Genomic DNA, 16,560 nt, shown 5'->3' with positions numbered 1-16,560 from the left:
AAGCACAGGGTGCCTCGGGGTGGGTATAGCCTTGGGAGATCGGGGCAGGTGACCCTGGGCCTGTGTAGTCCCCCAAGGGCCTCCCCTGAGGTATCGGGTGCTCAATTTAACAAACATTTGCATTCATTTAATGTTTGCATCAAGAGGTGGAATCATTAAGCGAGGCCATTTTGCTTAACAGCTGTCGTGACATGCCACCATAATGGCAGGCTCCGTATCGTTTGCTCATATTCCATACCTAAAGTCTACGAGTATGAAATAGGGAGAAAAATCAGTCAAAAATAAATGCAAATTAAGGCACATGGATGAAGGAGGATGAAGGGTTGGTGGGTAAATACCAAAACCTTAATTCTGTTTATAAGTCACTCATTCTGTGTTTCAGTTATTTTCGATTGTTCGTTTTTTCTATAGAACCGTACTTTTTTTTCCAACATAAAAGAAAAAAAAACCCTATCTTAACTATCTCTTCAGACACTGAATCCTTCATTCCTTCTCCCACACTTTCTTTTTTTTTTAAATTTATTTTTCTCAGGAAGCAGCTGTGTCCAGCCCTGATAGTCATCTTGGGCAATCCGGTTCATGACAAAACTATCACATCTGCTCACAGCCATACTGGTCATGAAGTCGATTCTCCTTCTTCCGGAGTCTCTGACCACGGACGAGGCTCCGGCTGCTCTACAACTGCCCCTGCCCTTAGTAGTCCTGTTGCACGGACTATCTATTACATTGCAGCAGAGCTGGTTCGGTTAGTGGGCTCACTAGAGTCTATGAAGCCTGTTCTACAATCTCTCTACCATCGGATGCTTCTGTATCCCCCACCCCAACACAGAGTAGAAGCTATCAAGATCATGAAAGAGGTGAATTGACACTGCCTGGTTGATTTGTCTGCCTAATTGTCAACTTAAACTGCAGTTAAATTTCTTTATGAGTTGCAAAGTGTTTGTTTTCAATAATAAAATTTATGAAACAATACTGTGATCAAAAGAAACAATCGTAGCACAGTCCTTCATTAATTTCCTTGTCTGCTTGAATTTGGGAATAAACTTTGACAAGGTATTTCAGGATTAACTGGAAATTTTGAAAAAAAGAAAAGAAAAAAAAAACCCCTCCAGTTTATTTCGCCCATCTCACTAGGAAAGTGACTTTAAAATAATGTGTTAATCCGATGTTCTTTAAATTACCTTATATTTAGATACTTGGAAGCCCCCAGCGGCTTTGTGATTTAGCAGGTCCCTGCTCCACAGAACCAGAATCAAGAAAAAGATCCATTTCAAAAAGAAAGTACCACCTGGACCTCCTTAAACTGTATGTACCCCATTATTTTACATTGTTTAATAACTATGTTGCTTGATTGCTTGAAACAAATATTTTCTTCCCCTTTGACAGTATTTAATTCAATAGACTTTCCAGGATTCTAATTAGCACGGTCTTGTTCTTCAACTGAATGTGCAGATCTAAAAGTCTAAGAATCTGTTAAATAATTCTAAAATAAGCAAAATGTCTATGGAAATTCTCAGCCATCCAGGTCATGGTTGTCCCAAAGGTACTTTTTTTTTTTTTCAAAAGGCAACTGGACTTCCTTGTTTTTTCCTTGAAGTTGTTTCACTTCTCATCCAGGAAGCTTCTTCAGTTCAGAACTGAAGACCTTTGGGTCTAAAACAGGGGTTCTCAACCTTGGCAACTTTAAGACTTGTGGACTTCAACTCCCAGAATTCCTCAGCCAGCAAAGCTGGTCTAAAATATGCTGATATGCAGACATGCATCATAGATATTCTGAGACATCAGGGGAAAAAATCTTAATTACAACATCTGTAGGATTTTTTCCTTTGCAATACTGTTAATGACTGGAATACCATCAAAGGCAAGCCTTTGTTTTATCAGATGGATGCCTTTATTAATTAATCACATGGCTCTGATTAATCTAATGCTGACTCACTACCAAAGAGATGAAACCGTCTCTCCTTTTTAAAGTATAAATTCTTTACCTAATGTATAATTGATCTAGGAGGCATAAGAGTGAAGGGTGTCTTGTATTTCTTTCCATTGTAGAATCTTGGATGGTATGACTGAAGCCTGCGTAAAAGGTGGTATTGAAGCCTGTTATGCCTCGGTGTCCTGTGTCTGTGCCTTGCTTGGGACTCTGGATGAGCTAAGTCAAGGAAAGGGTCTTGATCAGGAGCAAGTCCATCTGCTTCTCCGACGGTTAGGCGAGTTAAAAGAGGGGGCCGAGACCAGCAGAGATTCCATGGAGATCAACGATGCTGATTTTAGGTGGCAAAGACGTATCCTATCATTGGAACATGCCCCCTGGGAGGCAGGCCACGAAAAGAGTCCTGACATTAGTATTAGTGTTACCACAGATACTGGTCAGACCACCCTTGAAGGAGATATGGGACAGACGACACCAGATGATCATTCTGAAATTCGTAAGAATTCTTTGCAATCCCCAGCTGGACCAGTAGGCAAAGAAATTCATTATAAAGAGCCAGAATCAGAAACAGTTGACCAGCCGGATGTAGTTCAACGGAGCCATAACGTTGTCTATCCAGATATAACTAATTTCCTTTCTGTTGATTGCAAGGCCCGTTCGTGTGGATCTAGATACAGCGAGAGTAATTTCAGTGTTGAAGACCAGGATCTTTCCAGAACTGAATTTGATTCATGTGACCAATATTCTATGGCAGCAGAAAAGGATTCTGGAAGATCAGATGTGTCAGATATAGGTTCAGATAACTGTTCTTTAGCTGATGAAGAACAGACGCCACGAGATTGTCCCGGTCACAAGTCTTTACGAACTGCTGCCCTTTCCTTGAAGCTACTTAGAAACCAGGAAGCGGATCAGCAGAGTGCCAGACTGTTTATTCAGGCTCTTGAAACTCTCCTTCCTCATCTTATAGCACTTTCTACAGTAGAAGAGGTGGATTTGGCTCTCCAGAAGTTTTCTTCAACTTTTTGTTCAGGTTTGTAAGCTGCTCATTTGGTTTCTCATTAATGGTCAATTCCTATATTAGAATCTCTCTCTCTCTCTCTCTCTCTCTCTCTCTCTCTCTCTCTCTCTCTCTCTCTCTCTCTCTCTCTCTCTCTCTCTCTCTCTATCTATCTTTTGCATGTCTATGTGTATGTGTATCACATTTTATTTTAACTAAAAGAATATCTGATCCTTGTGGACCTTTTAGGAAAGATCTATGAATGAGATATTATTCCAACATTTTTCTTGTCCTAAAAATCCATTGAATACTTGTTTGTTTGCATAAGCAAATCTAATTCCATATCATGCCATATCATATCTATAGGTAGTATGAGAAGTCATTTCAATTATTTATTTTGATTTTCTCTACCATCTTGGTATTTTCAGCACCTTCAAAATTGAACAGGGATTCCAGTGATGGCGGGGGGGGGGGTTTGGGAGGGGGTTGGGCATATCTGCTTGAAGGAAACAGAGCCATATCTAAAACTTACCCAGAAAACCATCACTAACCCAAACCCAGTCCAGCACAGTGTTCATTACTCCAGCTGTTTTACTTTTTTCTAGATGGTATCGACAGTGCTAAGTTATTTATATTTATTTGGTTGGTTCTTGTGCATAATTCCTGCCTCTCTGTATTTATTAGGTATGATGCATTCTCCAGGAATTGAAGGGAATGCCAGCTTTAACTTCCAAAACCTGATGAACGCAGATAGCCTCTATGCAATCTCTCACTACACACTCCTGCTCAACCTGAAGATGTCAAATGCAGAATACTATCGGAAGAAACCAGCTCAGTCCCCTGTATTACTGGTGAGGTCAAAGCCTGCCTTGACCCTTACAGTGGTGAACATGTTGCACTTGGCCACATCCTGTTCTATAAATCTACAGTTCAGTGATCAGGCCAAACCTTCCTTTGGCTCATAAGTGTGAACAGAATGTATCAGAGATCAGTTACTGAAAGACAGAACATAGCTGCGTGGATTTGAAGAAGAGGGATACACGGAATGCCACAGAGATTGAGATGTCAATTTCCTCCGTTTCTGTGATTTTAGGGTTTAGATTTTTAAACACCCTTTTGGATAGCATTAATCAGAAGATGAATCCCAAATTAAAAATGGATGCAAGATTTTCCTCCTGATTCAGAGGGAATTAGGAGCCCTGAATCTTTCAATAAAGCGAAAGGGACAAGCTTGCATCACTTCTTTGGTGTACATCAGCCATAATGCCCTGAGTTCAGGCAAACACTAAACTGCTAAGAAACCTAAAGGAAAGGAAGTAATTGTTCAGTGAGAGGAAATGAAAGAGGAGAGCACACAAATCTAAGATTTATAATGCTTACGTATAATTTGATATTGCCTCAAAGTGGCTTGAGAGGCTCTGAGGTTTTCCCCTTTGTAAACATAGCAATATTTTTTTATCTCCGTTGGATGCTGCAGCTGCATGTCACTATTACATTTGTGTGTGTAAAACTCCTTAAGAAGGAAACAATACATCTGGCTGTATCTTACTGACTAAATGCACTCTCTTTCATTCTGCAGAAGGAATTCATGAAACAGGTCCAATCCAGTGGAGTATTGATGGTATTTTCTCAGGCCTGGGTTGAAGAACTTTACCATCAAGTATTGGAGAGAAATCTTCTTGGGGAAGCTGGTTATTGGGGAAATCCCGAAGAGCATAGCCTTCCACTCATCACCATGCTGACAGGTTGGTTCCGTGACAGTGCTACCCTTTGGGTACTATATAAAAGCAAGAGTATGTGTGTGTCTGTGTGTGTGTGTGCTAACATAAAAAATAAATGCATTTATATCAGTGTTTAATATATTAGAAATAAATATTATGGGGATCCATCTGATATTGTATCCTTTTCCTAAAATAATTGATGGGTGAGCTATTAGGCTTAATCATTTCAAGCTGATGTTTATGACTTTACCAGTGCCACTGAGATGAAAGCAAGAAAGAAGAGCGATGCATTGCAGATAATTTATCCAGATGTTTTTCCTTGGCAGACATCGACGGCTTGGGAAGCAGTGCAATAGGCGGGCAACTGATGGCTTCGGCTTCCAAACAATCTCCTCTATCCCAGACTTGGAAACCAGACGATGCGTTGATGGCAGGTGAAAGGATGCGCACATATATGTGTGTCATATTTTAGGCCAGTGTTTCTCAACCTTGACAATTTTAAGACATGTAGACTTCAACTCCCAGAATTCCACAGCCAGCATTGCTGGCTGTGGAATTCTGGGAGTTGAAGTCCACATGCCTTAAAATTGTCAAGGTTGAGAAACACTGTTTTAGGCTAAAGATTTAGCTATTGATTGAAAGGGAAACGTTTCCTTCTATATCTGCCTGTGTGATACAGATCCCATATAAAATCTGGTTCCAGCTTTTACCTGTGACAATCAATTATAGTTTTTTTTTTTTTCATTTGGGGCATTTCATAGATGTCATCAAAGTTATGGTTCATTGACATGTACATTGTGGATAAAAACATCTGCTTGATTTTGGAATAATTCACAACCTTTGAAATAATTTCTCATTTTTCTTCTCTTTCTTTCTCAATCTTGGCCTCACCTTGTCCTTGTCCTATGAAAATCCCCTCTCTGCCCTTCTATTAGCTCCAAGGGGGAGGGGAATGATCCCATAAGCATCTGTGGAAGTTATTTTTCTGGGCAAATGTCAATATAATGGACAGATTTTTCCATCAGGGTCATGATGGGAGGAAATTACTGTCCCCCTCCCATACTTTGATATAACTTCTGATTAAATACTTAGCATAGTTAGAATAATTCCTAAGAAGGTCTTTCACTTTTCTCTGCTTCAGGCGTTGCTTTTGCACGACACCTTCTAATTGGTTGCTGGAAGAATTTGATTGATACCTTATCAACACCTCTGACTGGCCGCATGGCAGGGAGCTCCAAAGGATTAGCATTCATTCTTGGGGCTGAAGGCATCAAGGAGCAGAATCAAAAGGAGAAAGATGCCATCTGCATGAGTCTAGATGGACTAAGGAAAGCAGCTCGGCTCAGTTGTGCTTTAGGTATTCACTGGCATAGTTTTCATGTTTAGATAAACCTGTGCACTCTTTCAGTATCCAAAGAAGTTTCAATGTAGAAGAGCGTTACGCTATGTGACCTGTCCCTTTTGTGCTACCAGATGTTTAGCAATACATAGGTCATGATTCCGATCAATAAGACCAAATAAATCAGAACTCCGAGGCAAAAAAGTTCCTCAAAGAACATGTTTATTGGATACATAATATCGGCACGTTCAAAAGTGAAACCAGATCTAAACCTCCCCCCCAAGAATCAAAGTAATACAATGTAACAATTCCCACCCCTTTAGTCATGGTGCCCAATAGAACCCCTTGACGGGCTTTTCTAACTCAACGATCCTCCTCCGTCCCTCCGGCATGGGAACGACCTTGATTCCCACAAGAGTTGCTCATGTTTAGATTACCAGAAATACCTTCTTCCTTCCTCCCCTTCTGGTGGCAATCCAAAACAAAAAAAATGGCTGCAGCTAGCTTTGTTACAGAGTTGACAACATGGCTAACAGCTCCTGGAATGAACTATAATTCATCGGATGTTTTCCTCCTGATCATAGGTGTTGCCGCTAATTGTGCATCGGCCCTTGCTCAGATGGCAGCTGCCTCGTGTGTTCAAGAGGAGAAAGAAGAGAGAGATGCACAAGAGCCCAGTGATGCCATCGCTCAAGGTACGACTTCTCAGATGTTCAGAAGCTCCCAGTCAGATATTCACGATTTCTGTATTGCTCTTTTTTTTTTTAACCCTTCTTATTATGGGCAAGTATCTTCTGCAAAGATCAAGGATGCTTCCTTTAAGCAAAGAAAGAAAAGCTTTTACAGATTTAAAATGGGCAGAATCCCCCTGGATAAAACAAAACAAAAGAAATAGAAATTTTACACAGAGTCACTTTAGAAATAGATTTTATTATGGCACAGAATTGTCACAATAGGTGACAATGTGCAGTTGACTTTTCCAATCTTGAAAAAGCTTGGATCCCATTCATATTTAATGGCAGATAATCTCAAACTATTAAATTTGACTCGGCTGGAAAAAAAAGATTCCCAAAGTAGATGATGGCAAGCCACTTCTGTACATTATCAAGAAAATATGCATGTATCAAAGAAATAACCATAAGTGGAACAAGACTCCGCGGAGACCTTACATTATTCCCAATAAGGTTTGAATGGAGTTGAAACCAAGAATCTTGTAAATAAAGTAAGGGTTTATTTACTTAAAGAGTTTATTTATTTTAAATAAGAAACTATAGTTGGTGGCATATAGTGTGAATTTATTTCCTATCTGTTGTATTTTTAGGCCCATTTCACCTCTTTGGAATAGATACAAATATACAGAAGGGGAAATGGGTTTGAATCTCCTGAATCTGCCCAGCCTCTGAATCTAAGTTGCTTTTGGTCCACATATTTGCACACGTATATACTTGCTGGCAAGCAGAAAAATTGCCCATTTAACCTGCCTGCTTTCAATATTTTTTTACCTTTTCTGCTAAATATTTGAAGGTTGGGAACAGTGTCAGCGGGAATAATCTTCTTTTCCTCTCCATGCTTTAATGTAGGATAGGGCAATTTTTTTTATTTTTTTAGTTTTTGAACTGGGAACTTCACTTCTTTTTCTTCTGCCTGGGGGTTTGGGTGGCATAACAAATGATATTGTGATGACACTGGAATGGACAAAATAGTTTCCTTAAGCATTCCGGGATCTAATGGCACCCATTTTGACTCTTCACTTACAAAGGAGAGAAAAAAATGACTTGATGGGTGGGGGATACTTACATACTGTCCACATATTAAATGCCTCCAATCCACCACAGCAAAATTAAGAAATTGACATTTTAACCCCACCCACTCTGCGTCCTTTGGGGGCCCATATCAGGCCACTTCTGCTTTAATTTGCTGGAAAGATGTAAAAAAGGCCCAGGGGTATTTATATATTGTACTGAAACTCGATAGGCTTTTAAAAGACATTCTTTTCTGTCTCAATATATAATGATACAGTAAAACAGAAAGTGGAACAAAAACTGGAGCAGATGGGGAAGGCGCATGGTGTCTGCCTCCACACCGCTCATGTTTTATGCATGGATGCTGTTCTTGCTGTGGGATTGGAGATGGGAAGCCACAATCCAGACTGTTGGCCTCATGTATTCAGGTAAGGAAACTGGTTGAGCCAATTTAGACTGTAATGTGGTGCACTTGCAGACAGCTTTCTCCAAAATGAACTTGACACCTTGCAGATTGCTTAAGATATTACCAGCTGCTTTGGTGTAATTATTCCAACCCCCTTAAAAAACACAAAATATTATCCATCCCTTTATAAAAAAAATAGAGCTCAGTGGAAGGTTTTATAATAATTAATCAGGAATTCAATATTGTGCTTGCCTATTTTGCTCTACGCATTTCAGAATTTGCAGATTTTACTCTACATAATTGCAATTTCTGACTTCCCTTTCCTATAGCTGTTGCTCCCAGGAGCCCTGATTCTCATCTGACATAAAGGTTTTAAGAATTCTTCAGGTACTTTAGCCATCCCATGCCAATCCCCAGAGCTAAATCCCTTTGTCTAACTCCAATCCTTAAACTTCACTTACCAGACAGCCGCACATATCCAGACGACCACAAGATGGTAGCTACAATATACATAAACTCAATGATCTTTGCTGTCATCTGGTGCTCAACAAGTGAAACAGTGTTCCATTGTTTTAAGAAGTTTTGTTTTTGTTTTAAGTCAATCACTAAATGATTAAAAAAAAGGGACAGCAAAAAAGGGGGCAAATGCAGTATATGGAGTAACCAGGGCATTATATGTGCCAATTGGAGGAGGTTTTTCACATGGTGAATGATGTTGGATAGGACTAGAATTTCAGCTGAGAGACCATCAATCATGGGCCTCAGAATATTGCATTTTTAAAGCTGTATGTATCCCAGTAGTAATATTACTGGATGCAGTAATATTTAGGGCAGCATAGGTTCCTGCTAGCTCTGGAACAGGAGAGGAGGAGGGGTGAATGTGATTTGTGCTTATTACCTCAGAAGCCTTAATGCTATATCATTCACTAGCCTAGACCTGGGCATTTTACAGCCCTTTAGCTGTGTCTGCCTGAGCCATGGCAGTATCTCCAGCGGGGGGGGGGGGGGTCAGGGGCCAGGGCGGCAGCCGTTCACGTCAGTCCCAGTTTCTCATGTGACCCCTTGGGTAAATTAATTGACCACCCCTCCACTAGCAACTGCTCTCCTTTTTTTTTTTGCTAACATTGTGACAATCTGGGCAGAAACAATTGGCCTCTGAGCTAAAGGCAAGCCCTGTACAATGACCCCTTCCTCTTTTTTCGTGATATTCTCTCTCAAGTTATCTATGACCAACCTATTTTTTTTTTTTTTTTGTATCTCATCAGTTAGATCAGCTTAATTTTCAAAATCCCATGGGATTTCCAAAAGTGTTGACAATTCTTCAACATTCTGCTACATGACAGCTGAAATATTTGGGTAGAAACGGTTTTTTGACAAGGAAACATGAACTAAGAATGTGCATATTCCCATACAGGGAACGTAGTAAAATCAAAGAAAACAAGACAGGAGAAGAGTGGGGAAAATTTCTCAACTTTATTTGGCTTTTGCACTTTCCACTTATAAGTTTAATATGTGAACTGTGATTTGCCCTTGCTTCTATTTATATTGCTCTTACTTGCTTTGCCTTTCAAGAATTCAAAGTAAAAACCAATAGGCCTTAACTTTAAAGTTACACTTTAGGATTCATTGATATTTTTTAACCAGAGTAGGCTTCCTAATTATTATCTATCACACATTTTATACAGTATTTGATATTTGTCCATACAAAATTATCCAAAGATTGGTTCTTGAAAAATTATTAAGAGGTTCCCCCTTATTTGACATTTATTTCTATTTATCTAACTGGGTAGATGGGTAGATATTTCTCTCTTTCTCTACATGTAAAGCATTCTTAACGCAAATGAGTTTAAGTGTAAAAATTGATCAGCCTAGTTAAATTTGTTTTAGTTCTGTTGATTTAACCATCTGGCTAAAGCTGCTATGACTAGCTGAGTATTATTAATGGAGATGTACTGATTGTAGCTCAGGTTATCATTTTAATTTGCAATTAGCATATATACTTCTTGTGTTTACAGATTTACTCATTGCTGTTGAATCGGTCCCTACAGTGGCATCCCCATTTATAATTTGGTTGTTGGTATTCTTGAAATAATTGATATAACCAATGAGATTTGTGATGAGTAAACTAGCAGAACCATCCATGCCATGGTTCATTTTCCTATTTTTTATTTTCAGAGTATGGGAATACATCAGCACTCTGGAACATGTCCATTTCAGTGATGGCACTTCTCAGCCACCTGTAACTATCACCCAAGCCCAACAGGGGGCAGTGGCCCTTCAAGGTGAAGTTCAGGCTACAGACTCTCCCCAGGAACTGATTCTAGAGCAAGAGGCAGCCCTGAGGAACAATCCTGTCATCCAACCAGTATCCATTCAAGATCTTATCAAAGAAGGCAGTAAGGGAAGAGCTTTTGATTTTCGTGGAGGCAGCTTAATGACTGGGAGCAGTGCTGCCAAGGCTATTCTCACCCTCTCTAATCAAGCTGACAGGTATTAGCAACAATATATTGGTTGAAGTTTTGGATTTATTTAATATCCAACAGTGGGGGAATGCTGTCATTTTCACAACCTGGGTCAGTTTAATAAATGCCCAGAATTAGTGTGTGTGTGTGTGTGTGTGTGTGTGTGTGTGTGTGTGTGTAGCCACTTTTTTAAGATATGTATAAGGGAATGTTGAAATTTATGCTCATGTGAGATGGGTAGCCATATAAATATGACAGACAGATAGATAGAGCCACACAAATATGACAGACAGATGATAGACAGATAGATAGATAGATAGATAGATAGATAGATAGATAGATAGATAGATAGATAGATAGACAGACAGACAGACAGACAGACAGACAGACTGTCTCATTGTTCTTATTCAGTATCTTTCCATTGTGAAATTCCTATGTATGAACATAACGTAACAGATACATGAAAAGCAGGGGAGTCCATAACTTCTAGTCAACTACAGTAATCTACATATGCTTCCCCATCCACACCCACATTCCATTTTTGTAGCTCCAAGAGGCCAAGAAAATTGTTCTGTGAAATTCAGATGCAAACTGTCAAAAATAACAATGTAACATGTCATAAGAAACTATGAAGAGGAAGAGAAAGAGGTCTATAATTGCTTTCAAGTTAGATACATAAAGAAATAAATGGACACTTCATAACGCTCTCTTTAATTTGCATTGCCAGGAAGAAATGTTGCAGCCAGTTAACCTATCCTGCTTGCTTGATTATTTGTGGTTAAAAGTTGGCTTGCTTGAATCTAATTATGATAACATTGCAAACTTTTGAAAAAAGAAAGTGACAGGTTGAAGCTCTGCCTCCTGGCTGTGTAAGAAAAAAAAAATAGGGGAAACACACAATGAGCTCATTGTGGCTCATTCTCAGCATGTTGCATACTAATTTAATGTGATGTGCTTCGTGATTTTTATGGCAAAAAGTTGCCAGTTTTCTCAAGTGTCTTTTCTATATAATGTGTTTAAAGTACTTTCCAGAAATTATATTCTTTTGCTATATAATTTTTTATTGCCATACATTTCTACCATAAATCTACCATAAATCAGGATTTTCATATAGTTTTTTTTCCATATTTGAATGTACTATTTCTGTGTTTAATATATTCTCATTTTTTTCCCCTATGTTTTGTGGGTCATCGAACTGATCAAAAGTTGAGTTGCTGATTATGTTAGGATTCAGAAATACCCCATTCCTTGTTGATTGAACTGTCATTCTTTTGCATTTCTTACCGCTATGTCTGCATGCTAAACTCTTGCCCATAGAGGAGAGAAAAGGTGTAGTGACTCAGGTCTGTTTAGCTCAGTGGTTCTCAACCTTTTTTATTATTAAAAAGTTTTTATTTTCCATTTATTCATACAAAATACAATTAACCATTGGTACCGCCTGCTCATTCCCCCCAGGCTGCGTCCACCCTCTCTAAACCTTCCCTACTTCCCTCCTCGTTCTCTCCTCCCCTCCTACTCTCTTCCCCTCCCCTTCTCCTCTAACCATCCTACTTCCTCCCTACTCCTTCCTCCCCTCTCATCCCTCTCACACACATGAACGCAGCATAGGGGAAATGCCCAAGCATTTACCATGACTATATTATCATTACCCACTCACTCACCCACCCACTCACCCTCAACCCTCCCCCCTCGCTTCCCAGAGCAGAGTACAGGGTTAGTAATAAGAAGGTTAACAATAACAAAGAAAAGAAAAAAAGAAAGAAAAAAGAAAAAAAAACAAAAGAAAAAAAACATCATTCTCAACCTTTTTAATGCCGCGACCCCCAACCGGTCGTAAGTCGAGGACTACTCAACTAGTGCAGCACCGTTTGCAGAATGGGACTATTGGCGGGCTCAGCAGGGCAGAGACAGCTTGGACAATTCCTATTGGCTTTTGAAAGCCAATAGAATTAGACTCTATTCAAGAGAGTCTATTCTATTGGCTTTCAAAAGCCAATAGAATAAAAGGGAGTAGCACAGCTAAGGAAAGGGGGGAAAAAATGGCGGACTGCATTGTTTGGCGACCCCCGTGAAATGGTCGTTCGACCCCAAATGGGGTCCCGACCCACAGGTTGAGAACCACTGGTTTAGCTGCTTATATGAAAAGGTCTAGTGAAGATTTAGAAGGAATGATATCTTCTGCCTCTTTCCATGAAGGCTTTTTGAAGATGCTGTTGACAAACTGAATCTGATGGCTTTGGGAGGTTTCCTGTACCAGCTAAAAAAGGCCTCCCAGTCCCAACTCTTCCAGTCAGTTACAGACACACTCGATTACTCTTTGGCCATGCCAGGTATGCCTCTTAAACAGATATCATAAACTTCTTTTTGATTCTAATTATGGATGCAAAGCTGCTAACAATACATGTTCAGAGTGTTAATGCTGAAAGAGCTGAACAGGCGCTAGTTGTTGTGGGGATTCAGATTAAGCAGCTGGTCTTAGACTTCAAAGTTTTCATCAGTCTGGAACCCATATTTCTGAAGACTCAGCTGTCTTGATTATTAAGATCTTGCAAAAGAGGCTGCCTCTACTTGCTATGGCTTGGTTTTTATAGAGCAATGACTTCTGTATCACCTCCCAAGCACTGAGATGTTATTTCTTCAAAGCTGAGGTTAGTCCTCACATTTGATTTTGAAAAGAGTTAGGTCAATATCTCTTTAACCTGCCTTGTTAAAACTACTAGTAGGAGGTTTTACTGTAGATGTTCAACAAATGCATTATATTGCCATCCACCATTCATTCTTTCTAAATAAGCAATGTATTTCACTGTTAATATTGGTTTAATTAGCTTTTTACCCGAGTTTTGAAATTTCCTATAATCTTTTCTCAAAAAAGTTATCTTCAGTGACCCAAAGGTGCTTTTTCAAGAGGCTACTGGGCTTCCTTGTTTTTCTTTGAAAACGTTTCGCCTCTCATCCAAGAAGCTTCTTCAGCTCTAAATAAATGGTTGGAAAGGGAAGGATTTATATTCTTTGCAGACAGCTGGCCCTTTGCATTCTTTTAGAGAGTCGTTGAGGCCACTTGGAGGTTTGTCTGTGTCCTCAGGGTCATCTGAGTAGTTCAAATGGGTGTAGTTCAAATGGGTGTGGAACCCCGGCATCTAGTCAGAGCTGAAGAAGCTTCTTAAATGAGAAGAGAACCATCTTCAAAGAAAAACAAAAAAGTCCAGTTGCCCCTTGAAAAAGCATCTTTGGAACAGCCATGACTTGGATGATTGAGAATATCCATAGACATTTATCTTCACTGAATACAAGAAACGGTGCAGGAAATGGATACTTGTGAGCAGGATTTTTCAATGGTACCTTCCCCCAACCCTTGCTTCCATTCTATAGCATCCTAGAATGCTCTAATGAGGCACTGACTTTATTGTCTTTTTGACACCTGAAAATATTTGTTTGTTCCCTCAGGTATTTTAATCGGTCAGTCTGCTAATTTTAAACATATATGGTGCTTAGTAACTTTTTAATTATTTTGCCCACTGCTTTTATTTTTTAGTGTGATATACTTTAGTTACTTGATTACTGTGTTTTATTGTATATTTTAGTAGTTTTTAGAGTTGCATTTTTTGTATTTTATTGTACTGTTAAGTCACACTGGGGGGCAAACTTGATTTTGAAGGGATATTTTCAAGCGGTAAATATATAATGAATAACTGAACTAATAAAACAGGGAACAGGGAAGAAGTGGGATGTGTGTGCATTATTTTAATCTTTAATTCATATTACCAGATGTTCTACTCATTCTTAACTTGTAGGAGAAATAAAATCCACTCAAGAAAGAAGAAGTGCCCTTCACTTGTTCCGTCTAGGAGGAGCCATGCTCCGAATTGTGAGGAGTAGAAGCCGGCCTTTGCTCCATCTTATGCGCTGTTGGCACCTAGTGGCTCCTCACTTAGTGGAAGTGAGTGAAATTGGGGATAGGAAGAGGAAAGAGGGGGGAAAAATTGTAGAATTTATACTATTGCAATTGGCAGCCCAATATTTTTTTTTATTATTTAAAAGAATGAAAAACTGCCTCATTTCAGAGATTTTAAGATGGGAGTGCCCAACCTTGGCAACGTTTAAGACTTGTGGACTTCAACTTCCAGAATTTCCATGGCTGCCTGGAAGTTGAAGTCCACAAATCTTAAAGTTTCCAAGGCTGGACAACCCTATTCTAAGAAGTATATTAAATCAAAACACAATACTGTACAAGGAACAATAAACGTACATTAAAAAAAAGAAACATTAATGGAGCTATTTTTTCTTGATCTGTTTTATAACAGAGGCCTTCTGGAATAGCCCTATTTTAACTATTCTCTGTAAGGCCATAAGAGTGGGGCCATCTTGCTTTCACATTTAAGTTGTTCCAAAGGAAGGAAGGAAGCAGCCACTAAGAACATCTGTGCCCAAACTCTCTTCCATTTGGCTTCCTGATTAGAAGGAACTACCAGGTGTCTTGATTCACCCAGATCAGGTGGCTGTCTAAGATACTCACCTCCCAAAAGATACAAGTAAAAGATACAGCATCCTAAATTGCACTTGGGAACCAACCAGCACCCAATATAACACCTATTACAGCAGCATTATATGATTGTGATACCATGATTGTACAGTAAGCATATAAGCAAACATACTTTGCATTAGTTGAGGTTTCCAAATGACCTAGTCCCATGTAGAGCAAATTGTAGTATTCCAGATGTAGATTGCGGTAACTATCTTCAGAGCATCTAGTTAAGGGACATAAAAAGATCTGTGAAGGTAAAAGAAGTTATGCAAGAAAGATAATGCTCTAGGACAGGGATGTGGAACTATGATCCCTTTATGATCTGTGGACTTCAACTCCCAGAATTCCCAAGCCAGCCATAAAGGGGCCATAGTTCCACACCCCTGCTCTAGGGGATATTTCTCTAACTTGGTGCCTTCCAGATATATTGGCCTATAGTTTCTGCATCCACAAAATGGAAGAGGATGCAGAGGGAATGGGGAAGTTAGAAGTTGGAAGACAACAGGTCCTGACGAAACCATGTGAGATTATCTGTACTGCTGTCATTTTCCATATTCTTATATAATTGGCTTTTTGGTGTTTCTCTTAATGACTCTATTTTACTTGCCTATTTTTGTATATAATTATCAGTTCAGCTATAGTATCCCATATATTTGGTGCAATCACTTTTTCTAAACATAAATGCTTTTGTTCTCAAGTTGACCTTGATGTAAGGCAGTCAAATTATAAGTGGGGAATAAAAAAAAGCCAAAGCAAAAATAACCAAATCATTAAATGCTTTGGTTTATAGGCATGGCAGCCTTTCTCAAGCTTAGATTCCTATCAGAATGTCTGTGTTTTCCTCAGTTTTCTTGATCAAAATATTTTCTGCCTGTTACTAACAAAAATATTATACATTTTGCTTCAAATTCTCTCCCTGCAGGCTGCCTGCCATAAAGAAACGCATGTTTCTCGGAAGGCTGTTTCTTTTATCCATGACATCCTAACAGAGGTTCTGACAGTCTGGAATGAACCACCTCATTTTCACTTCAACGAGGCACTTTTCCGTCCCTTTGAGCGCATCATGCAGCTTGAACTTTGTGATGAGGACATTCAGGACCAGGCAAGCTAGATGTTTGGTTAAGTAAAGAGGGTCTGTCCCAGGTTTTTAAGTTTATTTTTTTTAAATCATTATATGCTTAGTGGATGCAGTTTTGCATTTGTTTATATAGGTAGTCATGGACTGTTTGAAGTTACCACAGGCGTCCCCAGAAGTAACAACCTGCTTTTGAAATTATGATGGCCACACACAAGCTGTGTGGTCACATGATCACATTTTGGACTCTTGGCAACCGGCTCACCTTTATGGCCATTTGCAGTGTCTTGCAATCGTGCAACCACAATTTGTAACAGTTTTGCTGGTTTCCAGCATTTACTTCCATTTGATTGGAGAAAATGAGTT

The 16,560-nt window shown here is 39.3% G+C and overlaps 1 protein-coding gene across 2 annotated transcripts in view; it reads left to right on the top strand.

The window, feature by feature from the left end:
* ARFGEF3 (ARFGEF family member 3) overlaps positions 1 to 16,560 on the top strand; it is a 68,282-nt gene that overhangs the window by 28,777 nt on the left and 22,945 nt on the right. For both annotated transcript variants that reach the window (XM_039323039.1, XM_039323048.1), the window contains 13 exons: positions 533 to 857; positions 1,193 to 1,305; positions 2,050 to 2,960; positions 3,612 to 3,778; positions 4,507 to 4,672; positions 4,975 to 5,082; positions 5,790 to 6,005; positions 6,572 to 6,682; positions 8,007 to 8,157; positions 10,311 to 10,625; positions 12,794 to 12,927; positions 14,389 to 14,534; positions 16,042 to 16,221. In XM_039323039.1, coding sequence (XP_039178973.1) covers positions 533 to 857; positions 1,193 to 1,305; positions 2,050 to 2,960; positions 3,612 to 3,778; positions 4,507 to 4,672; positions 4,975 to 5,082; positions 5,790 to 6,005; positions 6,572 to 6,682; positions 8,007 to 8,157; positions 10,311 to 10,625; positions 12,794 to 12,927; positions 14,389 to 14,534; positions 16,042 to 16,221 — 3,043 coding nt within the window. The remainder of the gene's footprint in view (positions 1 to 532; positions 858 to 1,192; positions 1,306 to 2,049; positions 2,961 to 3,611; positions 3,779 to 4,506; positions 4,673 to 4,974; positions 5,083 to 5,789; positions 6,006 to 6,571; positions 6,683 to 8,006; positions 8,158 to 10,310; positions 10,626 to 12,793; positions 12,928 to 14,388; positions 14,535 to 16,041; positions 16,222 to 16,560) is intronic.

This window comes from Crotalus tigris, unplaced genomic scaffold, assembly GCF_016545835.1.
Source record: "Crotalus tigris isolate CLP2741 ecotype Arizona unplaced genomic scaffold, ASM1654583v1 scf7180000017611.44802233496:7321179, whole genome shotgun sequence".
Taxonomy (NCBI): Eukaryota; Metazoa; Chordata; class Lepidosauria; order Squamata; family Viperidae; genus Crotalus; species Crotalus tigris.
Note: the sequence above shows the minus strand (reverse complement) of the source record. Positions and strands in the feature narration are given on the sequence as shown.